The sequence below is a fragment of the Mchenga conophoros genome, linkage group LG6 (assembly GCF_057382185.1).
Source record: "Mchenga conophoros isolate Kocher_MC1m ecotype Shallow Benthic linkage group LG6, M_conophoros_male_GT1.1, whole genome shotgun sequence".
Lineage (NCBI taxonomy): Eukaryota > Metazoa > Chordata > Actinopteri > Cichliformes > Cichlidae > Mchenga > Mchenga conophoros.
The window spans coordinates 38,292,355-38,311,971 of record NC_140531.1 but is presented as its reverse complement, the minus strand read 5'-3'; the positions used below and the strand labels follow the sequence as shown (position 1 = coordinate 38,311,971).

Sequence of the window (19,617 nt, the reverse complement as noted above, 5' to 3'; positions counted from 1 at the left end):
TATTGTTATACTCACACTGCAATATTCCGAAAGCTTTTGTTTTAACTTGAGCCACATCAGTGCCATACTGCTCTGTTTGATGTGTGCTCTTCTGCTTTGTCTGTGGAATTATGTACAAAATCAGGGCACAAGAATCAGAACCGTAAAGGCAAGTTATTGAGCAGACTTACACCTTCACATATTGCTGTGGTGAGAGAAGGCTTATAGAGGTACAGGGAGCCATTCTCTAGAAATGAGTTGAGTCATTTCTCCCACTTCAACATTAGTTTTTATTATCTGCCACAAAAAATTAGGCATAAAATGTTGTGTGCAGCTATTAGATGTCTGTACCCATTACTTATTGTTTCTGCAATGTTGACATTAGTGTTTATGGGGTGTGACACTTTCCTTAGCCGTGAGTGTCGGCACTGGGAAAGCTATTAACTCTGCAAATAAACAGCTGGATTTAAAGCGGGACTGCTTCTAATCCCTTCCCTGGCAACTTGAAAGTGTTCTGGGATTTCATTATACCTCCTACTGGTGTGTTTTGCCGTTGTAGTTTCATCTCCATCCCTTAGCAAGCGTCATCTTAATGCTGCTGATTATCTGAAACAGTGGAGCATGACATTTGAGATTCTCTGAGGGGGTTGGCTTGTGGTGCTGTTCTGGCAGAGAGCATCAAGCACGGTGACTTGCAAAAATACTCTTGTAGTGAAGTTACTGAGCTGCAATCAGTGGAAATGCTGTTAGCCCAATTTAAGATTATTTTAGGCTCAAATGCTCAGAAAAATCATTTTCGGTCTTGTTTTTTTTCTCATATACCATAGAGGCAATTTACTTAATCAATGTAAATTGAACATTTAATTATAACTCAGTTACAAATTAGTGGTTTTGAGAAAAGTGAACAGGTGACCATGTCTTGGGAAAACATTGTATGAGAAAATGATGTCCATCACGTGCCGGATCATACTGATCATCGGGGGGAAGAAAACATGAGGGTCACGGGTGTTTCCACCGTATTTTGGGTGTCAGGCACATAATTAAAGAAGTGACTGAAAAATGAAAAAAGGGAACTTTAGGTCAAAATTCAAAACCTAGTCACTCATGCACAAGTCATTCCTTGATGGTTTGTTGTTTGCTAAATATTTATTTATTCACACTGGAAAAATAGGGTGAAGGTGACGTTGCAACAAACACAAACACCCTGCAGTGTGTAGAAGTGAGAACAATAATCAGATTTTGTGCAGCACACTAAAGCTACAGAATTCTGTATACTTGTACATTCTACTAGTCAGTTTTATTAATTTATTATTTTTGTGCTGTAATGTTTTAGTGGCTATCTCTCTGTACATGTCATTAAACATTGTTTAGTTTTGTAAGAAGTGTAGAGCTGATCAAGAGACATTGCACACTTGTAGGACTGCCCTAAAGCGTATCCTGCTTTATTGTTCTTGTGGATCCTAATAGTCACTATAATGTAACGTCAGAGTGTTCACAGTAAGACTTAAAACTAGCAGCTGAGATCATAAACTCATAAAGCGAGGTAACAGACACACACACACACACAGAGTTAAGGCACTTGAAGACCCATAAGCCAGTGTTTTCCACTGTGTTGGTATCCACTGTGACCTTTAAACAGTGGGTGTTTGGCATTAAAAAGGTTTTATACTTTCTTTCCTTCTGTTTTGGCTGATCTTTATTTGGAATAATCACACTTCACAAGATTATAATACGTATATATCAGTTGAAATATAATTTTTGTTCCCCGAGTGCCAAGTATGACTTCTTTTGTTCTGGATTCACCTGGGTAATACTTTACGTTGGACAGTCTTTTTCTTTCTGGAAACCCAGAAGTTAGTGTATTAAATTATTAGCTGTAAAATAAATTCTAAAGCTGATAAAACCACAGTCTTGTGAGTATAACAAATTAGCAAATCGAACTGTGAATGTGTTGTAAGAAAGAAGTGAAGTAAGTGACACATGACATGTACCAGGGAGGCGTTTCTCCACTTCCTTACAGTCACATTAGCAGTTCCAGACATGCTGATGAAGCGTGATTTGAAGTTTTTGGTGAGGTCATGTTGGAGGCGGTCCTGTGCTTGGACACACTGAGTCATGCTACTATGATAACTGTCCCCATTAAGAGAACTAAAGTTCCTCAAGCATGATGGCGTATAAATAATGTGGAAAGGCATATTCTCGCTTTTATAGCCCTCATGTTGTTACGGCCGAGAGGGCCCGGCTGTGGGTGTGGACTCAAATGCAGACACAGAGGGAGGCAAACGGGCGTGAACACAGTGCTTTATTTACAAGTGTCTAGTGAAATTACACAACAGGAGACTATGAATGCTATGAATTATGAAATGCTATGAACTGTGAACTGTGAGGCCAAACTGTGAACATGAAACTGAGTGCTATGGCTAGGTGCTGGATTTCACGGATGGAAAAAAGGGGCAGCGGCTTGGATGGAGGTACGCAGTCACTATAATGAGAAGAGACAAGTAGTCAGTGGCAGTCCAGTGAATCACAGCTGCAGGATTAGGCTATGGAGGTTAGGGCTTACGCGTTGCAGGTTTAAAGTGTCATGCGAGGAAGGGGTGTCCAGGGGGTTCCGGGTGAGGAGTGTCCAGAGAGGATCCAGAATATGCGTGGAGTGAGGGACTTGGCAGGGAGGCAGGCAGGTGTAGTCCGATGGTGGAGAAGAAGAAACCAGATGACAGAACCAGCGTCCAGGCGGAGATGAGAGTAGTTCGGGAAACGTGACTGCCAGGTGGGTCCTATGACAAAGAAAAACACGGTGAGGGAAAAGCAGTAGTTGAGGGTTCTCACAAGGGGTTCGCAGCCTAGCACTGACATGGGTTAGCAGAAGATCTGGCAGAGGTCTGTTGTGAATGCTGGTCTTATATGCAGGTGACTTGATTGGAACCAGGTGTGGAAGCTGATTGGAGTCTCTGCCTGAAGGTAGAACCCAGCGGAGTGGAAAAACCCCGTGCTCACCCGGGCCATGACACATGTTGGATCATTGATGAATTAGTTATGCCATTTAACCCCAAAAAAGAAGAAGAAAGATTTTATGGCACCAATTTTTTTTTTTTTTTTTTTTCATCATGTGACTGCATTTACTGCTTCACTTGGGGACTTCCCACATTTATTATTTTGACATTGTGAAAGTTCTGGTTGTGAACTTCATTGAACTCAGTGGTCAGAAGTCAGGTAGTCTGATAGCAGCCCTCAGAGTTTTAACTGCGCTTGTTTATATTCCCTTATAAAATATATTCATTCACCATAATTTCACTTTCTTCATCTTATTGTCCACACTGTATCATTTAGGTCTGCCTGACACATCACCTATTCAGGTGTCTTTATTTCCCTCAGTTCACCAGTCAGTTTAATGTTAGTTCATGATAGAATAAACACAGCAGTTATTCACATCTTTTTGTCCATTTTCACAAAAACTGTATAAAAACAGTAGTTGTTTATACACTTTTTAATGGTTAACTGATTTGTGATAATAGTTTCTGATGAATCTTAAATAATGCATTAAAGGAATTATGCTTACTATTGTAGAGTGTAGGCTTATCTTTATTAAGCTCCTTGTTGCAGCATCCAAATAAATAAGAAAAATGACACTAATAGTTAAGATTATGACAAGGATTATAAACTACAGTCAGTTGCCTCTCAGTATTATAGTCAGTACTGTGTGACATTTTTACATAAATAAGGATACAAATCTTATTTTTATTGTATGTATTTTTGTGTCTGTTTTCATGTTAGCGTGGTTTATTTTACTTTATTGGTACAGATTTTTGTATGGTATTATATGAATGAAGCTACAGCACAGGAACTAAGGTGACGTCATTTTTCTCCAGTTCATTTTAACAAAACTAAACAAGCAATGCTATGAATAGCCATTCAGTGCATGCAATAGCTCTGTGGAGCTTTTCTCCTTGCCAGTGTATGCTTGCTTTACAAAGAAGTGAACTGTGAACATGTCCTTAATGAGTGCAAAACATGAGGGTTAATGAGGCTGGCTTGCTTCACTGATTAGCTTTATCAGCATCAGTGGCATTATTCATTCTTCTCTGTCCACCAAGTCTGGACATTGGCTCAAGGAAAAACTCTGGAGACGCAAGACAAACAGGAATCTCCATGGTTTGTGTGTACAGATACAGCCTCTGATGGACAGGCCAATCATAAATATGTAAATATACAGCACATGCCCACTTTTTTTTTTTTTTTTTTTTTTTTTTTTGAGCTGTTTGTTTGTTGCATTTCCATAGTGCTCGATTAGGAGATAGAACCAGCTTTCAAATCTGACCCAAACAAGTACATAGTTACCCACTATCAATAATCCTAATGTGTTGCTGGCAAAAACTTCCAGGTCCTTAGAGTCTTGTATGGTAAAATGAAATTCATGTCCAGCTGGCAGTCCACTGAAATGGCCTCATTGTGTTGCTGCTGACTGAAGGCTGTCTAACTGGGGGCAGAGGTGGCTGGCAGACTGCCTGACTGGGTAACAAGCTCACTCGTGACCCATGTGACAATGAGTGGTCAAGTTGAGTCTGTAAATGAGTGAGCCAACATTCATTCCACCTCTGTCATCCAGACAAAGCACAAGGACGCCAGTGCCAAATGTCAACAGGATATTACCATAATTCTGTTTTGACTACCAGAGGATGTAAGCAAAGAGCCAGCAGTTAGACTGACAACTTTTAATCATTAGTTACAGTGTTAGTAATTGCAAATTGTGTGTCAGTGTTGTCATTTGACTTTTATCATAAGCCACATACAAAGTGTTGAATAGCAACAAGGAAGTGTGTTGGTAATAAAAATTAAAAAAAAAAAGCATCTCTACAGTGGATTCTTTTTACTGTAACAACCTTGTTTTATGTTACACTAGGCCTAAATCCATAAGTTCTGACATATGGAAACCTGAAAATTGATCCATGACAAATACAGTTAAACTGGTAATTTCCCTTGGTAGGCTATTTGGTAGCAAGGCAATACAATGCTGCAGTTGCATATACTTATTTGTTTTTGTTCAGTTTATTCCGATCATGTATTCGGAAGGTCATTTTAGGAAAAAAAAAAAGAAATTCTATATAAAATCCAGCAAAGTAAGCTCCAATATCGTTTCACTTATTCTTATTCGGTTACATATCAAAACACTGTTTCAACACCAGCTGTCCTTTGATGAACACGACCCTCCTCCACTGAGTTTCCACCTTCTTTGAGAGCTTTTGACCATATGCCACATTGCAGCATCTTGGGTTCAAGTCTGATCCACTGCCCTTTGCTATGTGTCTTCCCCTTCTCTCCCCACTTTCCTGTCTATTTTCACTGCTCTCTCTGTCCAGTACAGGCAAAACTGCGAGGATCTCAGGGCTGAATTGGTGGTAGTGGTAATTTGGTCATCCAGATATGAAGTCTCGTTATAGACCCTTGTTTCATTTACTCTCATAAATTAGCCATTTTGACTCCTCTGCCTTCAAACGAGCTTTCTTCTTATTGGTTAGCCCTTACAAACGGAGGGTTAGAACAGTCGATGGGTGGAGACCAAACCTGTAAGTCTACAAAAGTCAAATTCGGGATATTAGGGATAGGATATCATGCAGGTTTAAAAGTAGGGAAGAAAAGACTCTGAAGCATAAACCTTTTGTCCAAAAGGATTACTTGTACATACCCTGACTTCAGTATTTGAAACTGTTTGATATGAGCAACCACCAATACAATGGTACATATGAAAATAAGAAAAAGCCAAATAGGGTCAATTTGAAGTCCTGTGTTATGGCTCTCTTCCACAGCATACCTTTTATTCTGTCTTCCTTCTCTCTCCCAACCGGTCACAGCAGATGGCCCCGCCCCTCCCTGAGCCTGGTTCGGCCGGAGGTTTCGTCCTGTTAAAAGGGAGTTTCTCCTTCCCACTGTCGCCTAAGTGCTTGCTCATAGGGGATCATTTGATTGTTAGGTTTTTCTCTGCATGTATTATTGTAGTGTCTACCTTACAATATAAAGTGCCTTGAGGCGACTGTTGTTGTGATTTGGCGCTGCATTAATAAAATTGAATATTTCATTAAAAATGTCAGTCATGTTACATATACTGTTTGGAAAAGCTTCTTCAGTCTATCAGACTTTGGCAGTGATTACTTCTAAGGATGCTCCTTGATTTTTGCTGAGTCATTTGCTAAGTATTTGAAAGAAGTGTTAGTGGTAGCAGGTAATGCGTCAGACGTCGGGTTCTAATCCCTAAATGTGTTTTGGTGGTAATTTAAGATGCCTGATTGCCTCTTAAGTCTGACATAACAAAACTGATTGAGCCGTAAAAAACCTTTTCTTTCTTTCCTTTTTCTTTGAGCACCCACACAGTAATAGATATAGACGCACATTTTCTATATCTATGCTTCCGATGCTGATCGCAAGAAGCTTGATCAGGACTGACTGGTTGTTCACATAGTCTCCCGGCTCTTAGTCCCCATCTGTGCTGGTGTTCAGACTGCTCAGTGGGATTTGCTGATGCACTGACAAGGAAGTGCTCCCTTACTGACTTCCTACTGTGGAATAATACCCCCTATGTTTGTGCATGTCCTTTTAAATAGCTTTTGCATGGATTTGAAGATTTGTATTGTCATATTGCATATCTTTAAAATGGTCATCTCATGCAGACAGCTCTGACTGTAAGCATGGATTCTCCACCCACCCACTTTTTAAGCCTTCTGTTTTTGAGTTTAAGTGTCAATCAAATTAAAGAAGCTGTGCTTAAAGAAAGAAGAGCTAAAACAGCTTGATACTTAATGAGCGTTTGTATCAAGACAGTCTTTGCTGATTTATCTGTTTAATGGACTGACCGTTCCTGCTGTAGTGTAGTGAAATCTCTCTACCTTCTTTTCAGTGGGAGTATTGAGATGACCAGCCGGCATCCTGGCCATGGAGAGAGTACTCACTCCACGGATAAACAGCCACCTGCCTTCACACCCAGGCTCCATGTCCAGCGGCCTCTGTCAAAGGAGAACATTGCCATCCACTTCTCAGCCCTTGGGAAGGAGGAAGAGGAGGAGGAAGAAGAGCTATACTGTACAACTGTCTCCACTCCCTCAGCTGCCATGTATGACTCAGATATCGTGACAGCCTTAGAAGCAAGTGAGGAGATGTTTGATGGGGTGCCATCAGGCTCTGCAGCTGGAGCTGGTGTTATTCCTGAAACATCCAGACTTTCTTCCCCTTCAAGACATCACACTATCAATTCTACCACTCAGACTCTGTCCTCAGCCTCAACTTCAAACTCCTCTCCTACAAAATCTTTGAGCTTTCCCTCCAGTGACAAACCTTTTCTAAGCCTAGCGAAGTCCATCTCCTCTGATGCCGAGTCACGTGATGGGGTTTCCTCTATTCCCGCACCATCACTAAGGCACACGCATCTCATGAAGACTCTCGTTAAATCTTTGTCTTCAGACACATCCCAGGATTTGTCCTCTTCGTCAGCATCCTACCGTCTTCCAGAATCCCGCCTTAACCTGCAACTCTTTAAGCAATTTGCTCAGTCCCGGTTATCATCTGCTGCCATGTCATCAGCTAGTGATTCTAAAACTGCCCCCTCCTCACCGTTGACATCACCAGATAACCGCAGCTTCTTCAAAGTCTCAGAAGTGGAGGCACGAATCGAAGACACCAAGCGTCGTCTATCGGAGGCAATTTCTGAACCGCTTCAGCTGTTGAGTAAGATCATGGATGAAAAGAGTGGCAACTTAGTTGGAAGCAGCATTTACCGGCCCAAGGTACTTTCTGCCAGTGCCACAGAACTGTCAAGTCTTGGTTCTATCAATAGTCCAATGGAGACTAACAATAATTACTGCATTAAGGAGGAAGAAGGAACTGAATGGGAGGGTGAAAGCCCGAGCAGACAGGCCTCTGCTTCAGCAGAATCCCCGCTGAGCACTGCCTTTGCCACTAAAAGTCCCAGCAAATCATCTTTGCTTTACATGTCTGCTCTAGCAAAGCAGGCAGAAGAGGACTATTGCATTCTGTCCAATGAGGAATTTGAGACTTTTACAGACACAGAAGGTGAAAGTGTTGATAAAACTGATAATACTGGAACCGGTAGTCTAACTAAAGTGCCACTAAGTGGTAGTACTGAACCCTGCAGCGAGGATGAATCTGAATATATTGAGCCCCTACCTAGTGTTCCATACTATACTCTCATCATCCTTACTCTACTCCTCTATGGGTGTTTTATATTGCCTCTGCCTAGTTATATTGGAGGAGTGCTGCTTGGGATTGAGCTGGGATTCCTTTTAGCCATTGGTTTTGTGTGGCTGGCAGGACCAAAACGTTCTGGAGGGAACAACATGGGACCTAGACGGCATGGAAAGCTGCTCAATGTGACCAAGTTGGACATTAAGGAACCAGATATCTACAAGGTCAGTGAAACGCTTTTAACAGAGAGGAGCCAACATGGCTTGTTTCAGACAAACTTCAAATCACATAATCTACATTTATCAACACATTTTCTTTCCTTCAGGAAAGATTTGTACATAGTTACAACAGCTGTGCGATTTAAAATCTTTTTTTTTCTTCTCAACAACAAAGCAAAAAAGCAGCAAATAAACGTAGAGAAGGATCCTAGGAGAACTATATCCAGATCAATTTAAAAGCCTTTGAATACAACAAGCCTTTTGTACTTTCAGTTGGTGGTTAGAACACATGGTTCATGGAGATACTTGGGTGACCTTTTCAATCACTGTAGAAATATGTTACATAAGTGTAGAGTTTACTCCATTTTCCAGGTACAGTGATTGATTTTGTCTCTGTGTTTGTGGCTCTTCCAAAAAGGTTTTTCTTGTTTGAATTCTGGAAAGAATATACAGTGTGTGAGGATAGCAATAGCTTTTCTAGTAAAACTATTTTGCAACACATTCCTTAAACATAATCAACTCCACGTAAAATCAGTATATCTTTGCAGGGTTGGATGAATGAGATACAGAACTACGACCCAGAGACGTATCATGCCACACTGACGCAGTCCGTCTTTGTCCGATTGGAGGGATCCATCATTCGACTGTCTAAACCCAACCACAACATCGCCCGCCGTGCCTCGCACAATGAACCAAAACCTGATGTTAACTACATCAGTCAGAAGATTTATGATCTTACATACAGCAAAGTAAGTAGTTACATGCATACATTAGAACAGAATTTATACATTCTTCCAGCTTAACTTTTTTTTTAATGTATCATAAGTCTTTTATAAATTTTGAAATTGTTACCAAAAGAAATTTAAAGAAGTTAAACTTTTCAGTTTGGCTATTATCTTTTTTTGTTAACCAAACTCTTCCTTCAGGTGTATCTCGTGCCTCAGGGTCTCGCCAGGAAGCGAGTCTGGAACAAAAAATACCCTATCTGCATTGAACTTGGCAGGCAGGATGACTTCATGTCAAAGGCAGAAGGTGAAAGAATGGAGGCCAGTGAGGGCACACGGGAGCGAGGAGAGGGAACGGGGGCATTCCAAGAGCGGAGATCATCATCATCATCATCTTCTTCCATTCTGACACTCTACCTATTTGGAAGGACTGGCAGGGATAAGGAGGAGTGGTTCCAGCGGTTTCTGTCAGCCTCTAAGCTAAAGGTGGGCTTGAAGAAAAGTTCCAGTGTTGTAGGACTTAAGAAGGGTGAGTAAGGGCTAAAAGGGCCAGAAGTCATTTATTCTTACAATATAGTTATGCTCTTATAGCAGGAATTCATCAACTCTTTGTTACTTTTGCTGTGACCCACAGCTTTGAGCTGTCACAGTCGCAACAGCAGCCGCAGCAGTCTGGATGAAGCCCTGACATCTCAGACCAAGTCAAAAGACTCATCAGTCTCTTCCACAACAGTGGGCAGTGCCAAAACCAAGCCTCTGCTGGACTACAGTGTCTACATGGGTTCCTTAATGCCTAAAGAGTCTGCAGTCAGCCCTACAGCTGCCAGCCCTGTTCTTCAGAGTCCACAGAGCAGCCCTGGAGCTGATAAGAAGGTAGCACATACTCATTTCACATTCATACTCGTAACACATTTCTCTCTAATTTCCTTTTTGAGGTGTTGTCTCATTTGCGGTGTAACCTCGTTGGACTAAACAGTGACTATACGCAATAAAAAGATCATTCTGTGACATATAATAATACATTTTACATTTGCACATATCCTTGCAACATTGTACCCATAGGAATTCCCCTTTGAGATCAATAAAGTTATTTGTATTCCTAATAAGAGGGGCACAATATGTTGTGTTGTTTGGGGATTGGGTGATATTTTGGAATCCCTTTTGGGATAAAAGGTTTATGTGGTGTTTACAGTAACTCATCTGCTCTGTCTTTAAGCTTCAGAGCACCACATCGGCTCAGGTGCAGCCCGACGGAGAAGAGGACGATTCGGTTGCCTGGGTGAATGCCACTGTAGGCCGGCTCTTCTGGGACTTCCTGACTGAGCCCTATTGGATTGAACAGGTCTCCAAGAAGATTCAGATGAAGCTCAGCAAAATACGGGTGTGTGGAACAAAGCACATAACCTTTTCCCTTTAGGACCGAGACAGGCATACAAGAGAAAAAGGAGTCATGATCAGCTTCCTGTTGATAACAGGTGTCTGGCCACACACAGAGAAGAGACAAACAAACTCTAAATGTCAGTGTGTGTGTGTGTGTGTGTGTGTGTGTGTGATGCAGTGCAGAAGCTCCATACCGGGTTTACAAGGAGAGGGAGAGAGAAAGAGGCACTGCATCATTTATTCTATCCCTTAACCAGCATTTTGCACATGTAGACTTTATTGGGCAGGCCTCCTCGGTATATTTTGCGAGTCATGTTTTTGTTTTGTATTTTTATTTTTTTTTTCAAACCCTCCCCGCCTCCAAACATCCATCCACTCATATTTTGAAAGTTCAATTGTTGTTTACCGGCTAGCGTCTTCCGTGAACTAGACGCTCACTCTAACCACAACTTGCAGCTGCACCATGCAGCAAACTGGCTTGTGTGAATATGTCGAAATCAAAACAGAAGTTGGAGACCCCCTCCCAGCCGTCTCGATCCTGACCCCCCTCTACAGCGCCACATGCAGTTTAGTGCAGTAGAAGAAGCTGCTCGGCCAAATTACCATCAGGGTGTATACCTCACCCCTGACGTCGTTGCCCACCTCTCAATTTTAAATACACTTAGTCATTGAGGGCTAGCAGGAGGGACTATGCGCTTACCTGCTGCTCCTTGGCAGGTAGCTCCATGCCCTCCTGGGTTTTAATTGCACCTTAGAACACATATGCATCAACACTACAATGAGCGGGTGGAGGGAGGTTTGGAGTCTTCTCCCACCCCCATTCTCTGCGGCCTGCTGGAGCGGGAGGGCTAGTAGGAGGAGTTGGCCGTCCGACTGCGGTCTGGGGTGTGGGGCCTCCCTGCTGCTGCGGAGTCGGGGTGGTCTGCCTCTCCCCACCGCAGGGAAAAGGGTAACACCACCTGGGTCTGGGTGCAATTCCCCCCTCCAGGGGCAAGGGTACCTAGACCCGGTTTGTAGAGTACGCTTGGGGAGTGTGATTGTGTGTACAGCGTCTCTTTATGTCTGTCTCCACGTTGGTTGAGTGTGGAGTGAGTGCATATGAGAGCATGAGGGTGGGAATGGATGTTTGTGTCTGTGTGTGCCTGTATGTCTGTGTCTATATGTCAGGTTGGGTATCAGACGCCACCTCTCTGGGGACACCTCAGGCCCTCCAAGGTTTGGAGGCCTATCTCCACCCACCACCACTTCCCCTGCCGGTGGCGGACTCCCTCAGGTGTCGGTGTGTTGGTGGTTCTTTGTATCTGGGGGTGGGCGTCCGGGTACACACCGGCTCACTCCTTGGCGGCCGCTTGTCGGGGCCTGGGGCCTGGGGCTCGCTCGGGCCCCTTTGGAGGTGGGGTGCCCCCGGCCTCTCGGCCTGGGGCTCGGTCACTCAGGCGCAGCTGGGGGCCGGCGGAGCTCACGGGCGCGTCACTGCAACTCCCCCTGACTTCTGCTCCGCGGCTGCTGGGCGAGCCCTCATCTGGGACTCTCCTCAGCTCTTACTGGAACAGTGGCGCGGCTGCCCCTCTGTTGGTCTTCCATGGTCTCTTGTATTCTGGGGGCCTCTGGATGTCTGGAGTTTTGATCTCCTCCATACCCACTTCACACCCTGGAGGACGGGGCTGTGGCCCCCCCACACTCCCTAGCAGATCATTACATGGAGAAACCTTTGGAATGCAAGCATGCTGATCCACACAGGTATGCACACATGGGTATTCACAGACGCGGACTAAAGCTTTCTTGGCTGCTGCCTCAAAGCACACTGTGCGCTGTCTATCTTGCGTGCTGCACAATATCGTTTATTATTTAGTAAATATTGATATCTATGACTAGCTAGTTTATTGTGATGGTGCTTTGTTTTCTCTATTATTATGTTGCTCTTTGTTGTTTGCTGTCTCCTCTGTTTGTTTTTTTTGTTTGTTTTTTTTTTTTTTCTCCATACAGGTGACCCAGGAGTTCTTTTTTTTTTTTCTCTCTCTTCCCCCCCCTTCTCACCGTCTCTTCTCCCCTTTGGTTTTCTTTCTTTCTCTCCCCCTCTTTCTCTCATTCATTCCCCCTGTCCTATTTATTAAAAAAAAAAAAAAAAAATGACAAAGGATGAACTGAAGCTCTGCCATCACGTAATGTCGCATACTGCTGTTTCTGATGTCATTTAGAAAGAAAAAAAAAAAAAAAAAAATGAAAGTTCAATTGTTGTTTACCGGCTAGCGTCTTCCGTGAACTAGACGCCCACTCTAACCACAACTTGCAGCTGCACCATGCAGCAAACTGGCTTGTGTGAATATGTCGAAATCAAAACAGAAGTTGGAGACCCCCTCCCAGCCGTCTCGATCCTGACCCCCCTCTACAGCGCCACATGCAGTTTAGTGCAGTAGAAGAAGCTGCTCGGCCCCTCAGTTTCACTCTAATCCTGTCCCCCCCCCAGGCAAAACCTATTTCACTTCATGAAAAATATTTTGATACTGATTTAGATTTTGAAAAATGATACTCTAACTTCTATATCTGCTGTTGTCAAGGTTTTTTGTTTGTTGTTTTGTTATTGCTTACTAAGTATACTCGGAGAGTATCTTCAGCCAAATTGTATGCTTGTGTCTTTCAGTTGCCTTACTTCATGAATGAGCTCACCCTGACAGAACTGGACATGGGCTCGACCACTCCCAGAATCCTCAGGGCATCTAAACCCTGCATTAACTATCGAGGCAAGAGACAAATCAATTTGGAACCATAATACACTTACACACACACACACACAGTGAACAACTAAAAGATGCACTGGCAAACATGAGCTCTGTGCACTTTATTTTTTTTTCTCTCTCAGAAGACTCTAGTTATTGTGCAATATTTGCCACGGAGAACATTCGAGTATCTCGTGTTTTTAAAAACACAGCACCTCCACACAGGCCATTCATAGTCAGATAGCTATGCCCATGGTAGAGATAACAAAGATAAGGGGTAAAATTCTAATCTTTGTTATCTATAAAGTTACAAGTGGTTTGGTGTTGCTTGTATAAAGCTGTCACAGATCTGGGTTCCAGCTTTCAGGGGATTTTTCTTTTGTTTGTTAACACTTAATGGCTAATGGTGAGCTTTGTTATCAAGATACAGTGCTAATTAGCGCTAAGCAAAATACAGATTAGATATTGCAATTTTACTAACCATGATAGGATGACAGTTGACTGTTGGTGAGCAAAATCATATTTTGTAGCATGCTGTGAACATGTCTGTGATCTGTTGGGCATTTTACCATTGAGTCTCGCTGTCGGGGTCTTCCTCTAGTGGCCATTTAAGGAACTGCAGGGTTTGGCACTCAAACACTGGTTTCATTTCTTAGTTCTGGAGATGTCTCCATGGTACAAACTGAAAAATAATTTAACTTTACTTTTGCAAAATTGCTCCCTTTTGGAAATCTCACTTATGGAAACACAACTTGAATTAAGACATATTCAGCGTTTTTGACCATTTATAAATATAGACAGTTCTGTACCACTTAAGAGTAGCTGTTATCTATAGCTGATATTGTCTGAACATCAGCTCTACTATAAATGTCACTGTAATCTCTTGTCAAACATGAATGTGACTAACCTCAAACGGACTGTAGCCTAGTTTTATTTACTGTAGTTTTCTAGGTCACATAGACAAGTTTTTCATAAGCAAACATGACACTATATGTCAAAGCTTTCTTTCTACAAAAACTCCTACTCAGATTTTTTTGCTATGACTTTGCTTTTTATATTTGGTGGCAGACACCTCTGCAGTCCAGACTTCCAGACTTTAAACTGTCAAAACTTTAGATAATGTCATTTTTAAAGCTTGGTGGACAAAAAAACTCAGAAATGACATTTTGCCTCATGACTGGCCGTGGGTCTCTTTCCCAGACTTTTTGCTGTGACTAATAAGTTCACAATTCTGAGACTGCGCTCTCCATCCAAACAACAACAACACCGGCGATCGCTGTGCTAACTTTACTGAAAGCAACCCTGTCCACACTGACAACAAAAAAGAACTAGTTAAACTGGAACGACTCAGCTTTTTCATCTTTATTTAAATTTTTGTTGCATCAGTTCACAAGAGTTGCCTCAAGTGAGTTGGAATATCCAAGCACGACTGCTGTTTAGTCCTTCTAGTTGTGAGGCGAGCCAATCAGAAGAATGTTGGCCCAGATCGAGGGCAAAAACGAGGGGCTGCAACAAGACCCAGAACAAATAAATAAGGATTATTTTTGACTGCTGCGCTAGAGTCCAACAATAAAAATTTGGAGCAGGAAATGATATAATATGTAGTATAGTACAGGTCTTTTTAAAAGTATTTTATAGCAGCAGTAGAAACAGCAACATATGAAAGTTAGGGCCACATCATTACCTGGTATAACTTCTGTGGTTGTGGTTGGATGTGGTTGCTGCTAATTATAATTTAAAAAAAAAAATAACCCAAAGGAGATAACACAAGTCTTTGCTAACACCTATAAAAAGAAAAACTGCTCCATTCAAGAACATGCAAAATAGAAATTTTTGTACTGGGCAGTAACAGCCGTTTATTCACTCAGTCTGTCAGGCAGGGGCAGGAGTCGGTTCAGTAAAGCTCATAACCCTGAGCTCCTGTATTGTTGTCTTGAGTTTGGCTAACTGTATGGATGTATGAGTGGAACTGGTGTACAGTAACATTTGATTCATGCAAAAAACAAAAACGACAAAAAACCCTTTAGCAGACATGCTACAGACTGTTGTACAGAATACAACTTATTTAAAGTGTAAGGCTTTGTTTAGAAGTCTAAAGAAATTTAATTGTGTTCTCATATACAGCACAGTCCATACAGGTAGGTTGTACTTCACGGCTCTTTAGCAGGTTTTATGGTTTTATGTGCTCCAGATAAATCGAGGCTTAGCTATGTGAGGTCTTAGCTCTGCATAACTATGCATGTTCTAGAGCACAAGCAGCTTTTACATGAATACTTCTGTGACTATTCAGTAATGCAGGCGCACTGAGCTTTCCTTTCGCTTGTACAACGTAACCTTTGTCATTCTACATTCTGTAACTGATCTCTCTTTTCATCTGTTTCGCATGCACAATCTTCTATTTCTCTTCCTGGTTTTCTCTTCCCCTTGCTTTGCCTTTCATTTCATCTTCCTCTTTGTGCCTCTACTCACTCTTTTCTCATCCCAACGCTATGAGTCACTGCTTCATTTTCATCACTGCAGCAGCACTCACATAACTCTATAATAAGGGCAGGAATTGATTGTGTCTCCAGCTGAGATGGCAACAGTAGTTCTTGGTTCAGTTCCAGACAAAAAACCCATCAGAAGTCTCTCTAAACATAATCAGTTCGCATGGAGCTCGTTTTCACTGATGATGTTGATATTTTATCAGTTTTTATCGCACTTACTCCCCAAACAGCTAAGGTTGCCAGAGGTTTCTTTTCTTTATCACAGACAGTAAGTGAATTGACAGATATCACTTACATTCAATTAAAATTTGTGATTTTGATTTTTGTTTTAGCCATATTTCTTGGAGGTCGGGGGCAAGTGTTTTATCTTATTTTTATGCCAGGTATTTCAGGTTTTAGGAAACTTGCAATCAAAATGGTCAGTTTAGGTTTCCTTTGGAAATTTCCACTGGTGTTGTAGAGGCTGAATCCTTCAGGCAGCTCAGGTCCTCCTTTATCTCGTCTCATGCCGCTCCTTCCTGTAACAATCCTGCTGAGTGCAATGGATCGATGAATCTTTTCAGCTGTGCATGTGTGCATGGCTTGGCAAGCAATTGTATCTACGTGCCTGCACATTTGTATTCATGCTTGTTTGTTGTTACATGCTTTTTTTTTTTTTTTTTTTTTTTTCTCTTAATGTCAGTTTCTGATGGACACAAGAAAACAAGTACCCTCCCTGTATATGTGAAGGTATTTCTTTGCAGTTTGTTTGGTGGGGCTTCACCCTAATTAGGGAAGCACTGCTCTGATCCAGCTGCTTGCACCGAGGTCATCTTCTTTGTCAGCTCACACCTCTCCAAATTGGTGGGCCCATCAATGCCCTGTAGGCTCAGCTGATCGAAGCTGTTCTTTCAGCCCCACAGTCTTTCTGACTTCCTGTCTATTTTTAACCAGCTGTTTTGTCAGACATTACTAACTCTCTGTACTTTCTGTACTTTCATTTGTTCCAGGTCCTTTTTTTTTCACCCCCTCGACTTTTGGTTTTGTCTTTAACGGCTTTAACTCTGTGTTTCTGTCTGGCACAGCAAACTTATGGCATTATCTAGTCATTTAACACAAACCAACGGTATCAAGGCAGCAAAACAGTGAAAACAAAGCATGCAGTTTCAGTCCTGTGTGTACTTTCCCCACATGTCAGCTCTTGTTAATATCTGAACAAGTTTCCATCATAACCTTTCCATTTTGATAGTACTAATACTTAAACAGCAACAACAAGTATCCAAAGCCGAAATATCTGTATTACAGATGATTTGTTAAGTAACAACCTATATTAACATCCCAGCATGTTTGGTCTTTTGACCAATCATAGCACTTCAGAGGCTCTAACAGTCAAAACCAGGATCATAATGTGAACCCTGAAGCTAATGGGGATCCATTGCAGCCAAATTAGCAACAGTGTGACGCATAAGTACTTAGAAGATTTAGTCAGAAACCTCCCACTGGCATTTTGAATAACTTAGGGAAGCTTTGTTAAGACAAATTAACAGTGAATTGCAATAATCCAAATGTGATGGATATAAAGGCATGATCATCAAGCTCCAGTTCAGCATGACACAATGGAACTTCACTTGGCACACCAAGGATACAAAGTTTCCATTACCTTACCTACCACAAAAGTGTCGGGAGCACAAACAAGGACTTCTGTTTTCCCATCATTAATGTGGAGACAACTGTCAGCCATCCCAACGTCTGAGCACCTGTGCAAGATCTGCAACTTAGTCCTTAAAGGAGAGATATAACTGATTGTTATCTGCATTGCAGTGATAAGAAAAAGTGCTTGAAATGTGCTAAAGTCAGATCCAGCATCAACCAAAAAGAGCATTCTCCTACATCACAATGTTACAGGACCTTTAGGGGTCAGTATCTTGCCAAAGGCATAAACTTGAGCAGCCAGGAACCAAACCACCAACATTCCAGTTATTAGAACACTTGTAAAGGTGTGGGGCCATTATCTGCTCCAGGACATTGATTCTCCAAGTCTCTGTATCTCTGTTGCAGGGATTAAAGACTATTCTTTCAAAAGATATTTCCTTTTTTGGTGTTTTTAATGATGATGTTGGACAGTGTGGTCTAACACATTAGTCAAGAATCTTCCTCACGTATAGAACTGATGACTATGAAGGTCATATATCATGCAAATTATATTGCACTTTTTTTTTTTTTCAATCCCAAAAATGTTTCGTCAAGGATAAAAGAAGATCACTTTTGTTTGATGGGGAACAAGTTGACCCACAATAGCTGTCTCGCCCACCTGAGCCCACTGTAGGGAAAAAGGTTTCAGATTAGACCCTTAATTCATCCTGTTCAGATTTAAAAGCCTGTTCTCGATGGGCTGTTGTCACGAAGCTGTTAAATAACTACCCAGGTTGTGGACTTTTTGGCTCCCTACTGCTGTTCATCAGTTCCTCATCTCTCAAACTTTGCTGCCCTCTAGTGGTGCCAAGAGAAACACACTAACAAGTTTATAGTAAGTCTTTGCACGCAAAGACCATGTGACTATTTTATAAGGAGAGAATTGGGGGTGGAAAAAAATGGGGAAACATGGGGGGGGGGCATACACAGCCTGCCCCAGTCAAGCCAAGCTTTCTATGGAGATTTTTAACAAGTTTCTACTATCAGATTACAGCAAATTTGGTAGTACAGAGGTAACAAGAAAAGAGGAGGGAAAGGAGAGCCCTGTTTTTTGCAGCCAGATCTCCCTGCTGTTATCAAACAGAGGCTTAGGGAAAAGCTGTGTGCTCTCCAACTGTTCCGCCTACGTTTAAAGGATGTCTTCCAGTTTTTCCCTTCCTTCTCGGGGTGCTTCAGTGTGTCTTTCTCATCTAAGCAGAGAGATCAAGAAAATAAAATCAGTTGGGTTCCCTGCTTTAGTGATGCTTGGAGGGGAATGAGAGGTGCCACAGAAAGAGCAGCACAGCTTTATGAGAATAGTGAGAGTAAGTCTGAGACGAGAGGTGGTGAGGATGACTGTGAAATGGAAGATTCTCAATGTTTTAGCTTCAAAATTAGTAATTATGTTTCTTTCCACTGTCACTAATAGACTCAGATTGGGAAGCCATTTTTTACAATATAACAGTGATCTGCTAATCTTACATTTTGCAGTTTCATATCTTACTTTTTTTTTTTCCTCATATCGACCTTCCTAGTAATCTTTTTTTTTTTTTTTTTCCCCCTCAGGTCTGTGGTTTGACCTAGAGATGACCTACAGTGGCTCCTTCCTGATGACCCTGGAAACCAAGATGAACCTCATTCGCCTGGGCAAGGAGGGAGAAAGCCTGCGCCCTGGCGAATTTGGCAAAGATGGGTAAGACAGTCGATCTCCACCACAATACTGTGTGCACCTGTTGGAACAGCCTTTGTTGGATTTAATGCAGAGTTTTGTGGGGGGTGGGGGGGGTTCTCCTGGGACAAACAACGCGTGTGGTCTTTAGTATCTAGTACACTGTCCGGTACCTCACCTGTTTCTCTCAGTGTTTTGTCTTTTCTGTCTCCTATACCTCCCCCCCCCCCCCCCTCTTTTTCCCTGCTGTTAACTTTGGATTCTGCCTATATGGGGTTGTTAATCGGATGCATTTCTTCCCTCGGTGAGTGCTTTAATCAGCATCAGCTTTCATTTTCCAGTTACAGTTTCTTTAGTTTGGGAGTCGTCATTTCCTAATACCAGCTATAATCTCATTAGCTTTTACTTCATCTCTCTCCATTTTCATCCCTCGGATTACGTCTTTGCACTACAGAGCAGTAACATGTTAGTATGTTAATGTAAATACAGATCAGGAGGCACAGATTCCACTTTTTTCAAGTCCTGGTATGTTGTGACACTCTGTACTACTGTCAAGAGTTATTAGAAAGCTCTGAAAGAGTAAAAAGTATCTGACAGCATTGA

General features: G+C 42.1%; 1 protein-coding gene and 1 long non-coding RNA gene across 4 annotated transcripts in view; one reads left to right on the top strand and one right to left on the bottom strand.

Moving 5' to 3' along the window:
* LOC146573244 (testis-expressed protein 2-like) overlaps positions 1–19,617 on the top strand; it is a 35,746-nt gene that overhangs the window by 11,636 nt on the left and 4,493 nt on the right. For all 3 annotated transcript variants that reach the window (XM_085277915.1, XM_085277913.1, XM_085277914.1), the window contains 7 exons: positions 6,869–8,393; positions 8,936–9,136; positions 9,314–9,641; positions 9,747–9,985; positions 10,329–10,493; positions 13,134–13,233; positions 18,912–19,038. In XM_085277915.1, the coding sequence (XP_085134041.1) occupies positions 6,882–8,393; positions 8,936–9,136; positions 9,314–9,641; positions 9,747–9,985; positions 10,329–10,493; positions 13,134–13,233; positions 18,912–19,038 (2,672 nt within the window). In that variant the 5' untranslated portion in view covers positions 6,869–6,881. The remainder of the gene's footprint in view (positions 1–6,868; positions 8,394–8,935; positions 9,137–9,313; positions 9,642–9,746; positions 9,986–10,328; positions 10,494–13,133; positions 13,234–18,911; positions 19,039–19,617) is intronic.
* LOC146573245 (uncharacterized) lies at positions 2,264–3,096 on the bottom strand. Its single transcript, XR_014892940.1, has 2 exons — positions 2,543–3,096; positions 2,264–2,461 (listed from the first exon to the last, which is right to left on the bottom strand). It is a non-coding gene; the product is annotated as an uncharacterized LOC146573245 (long non-coding RNA).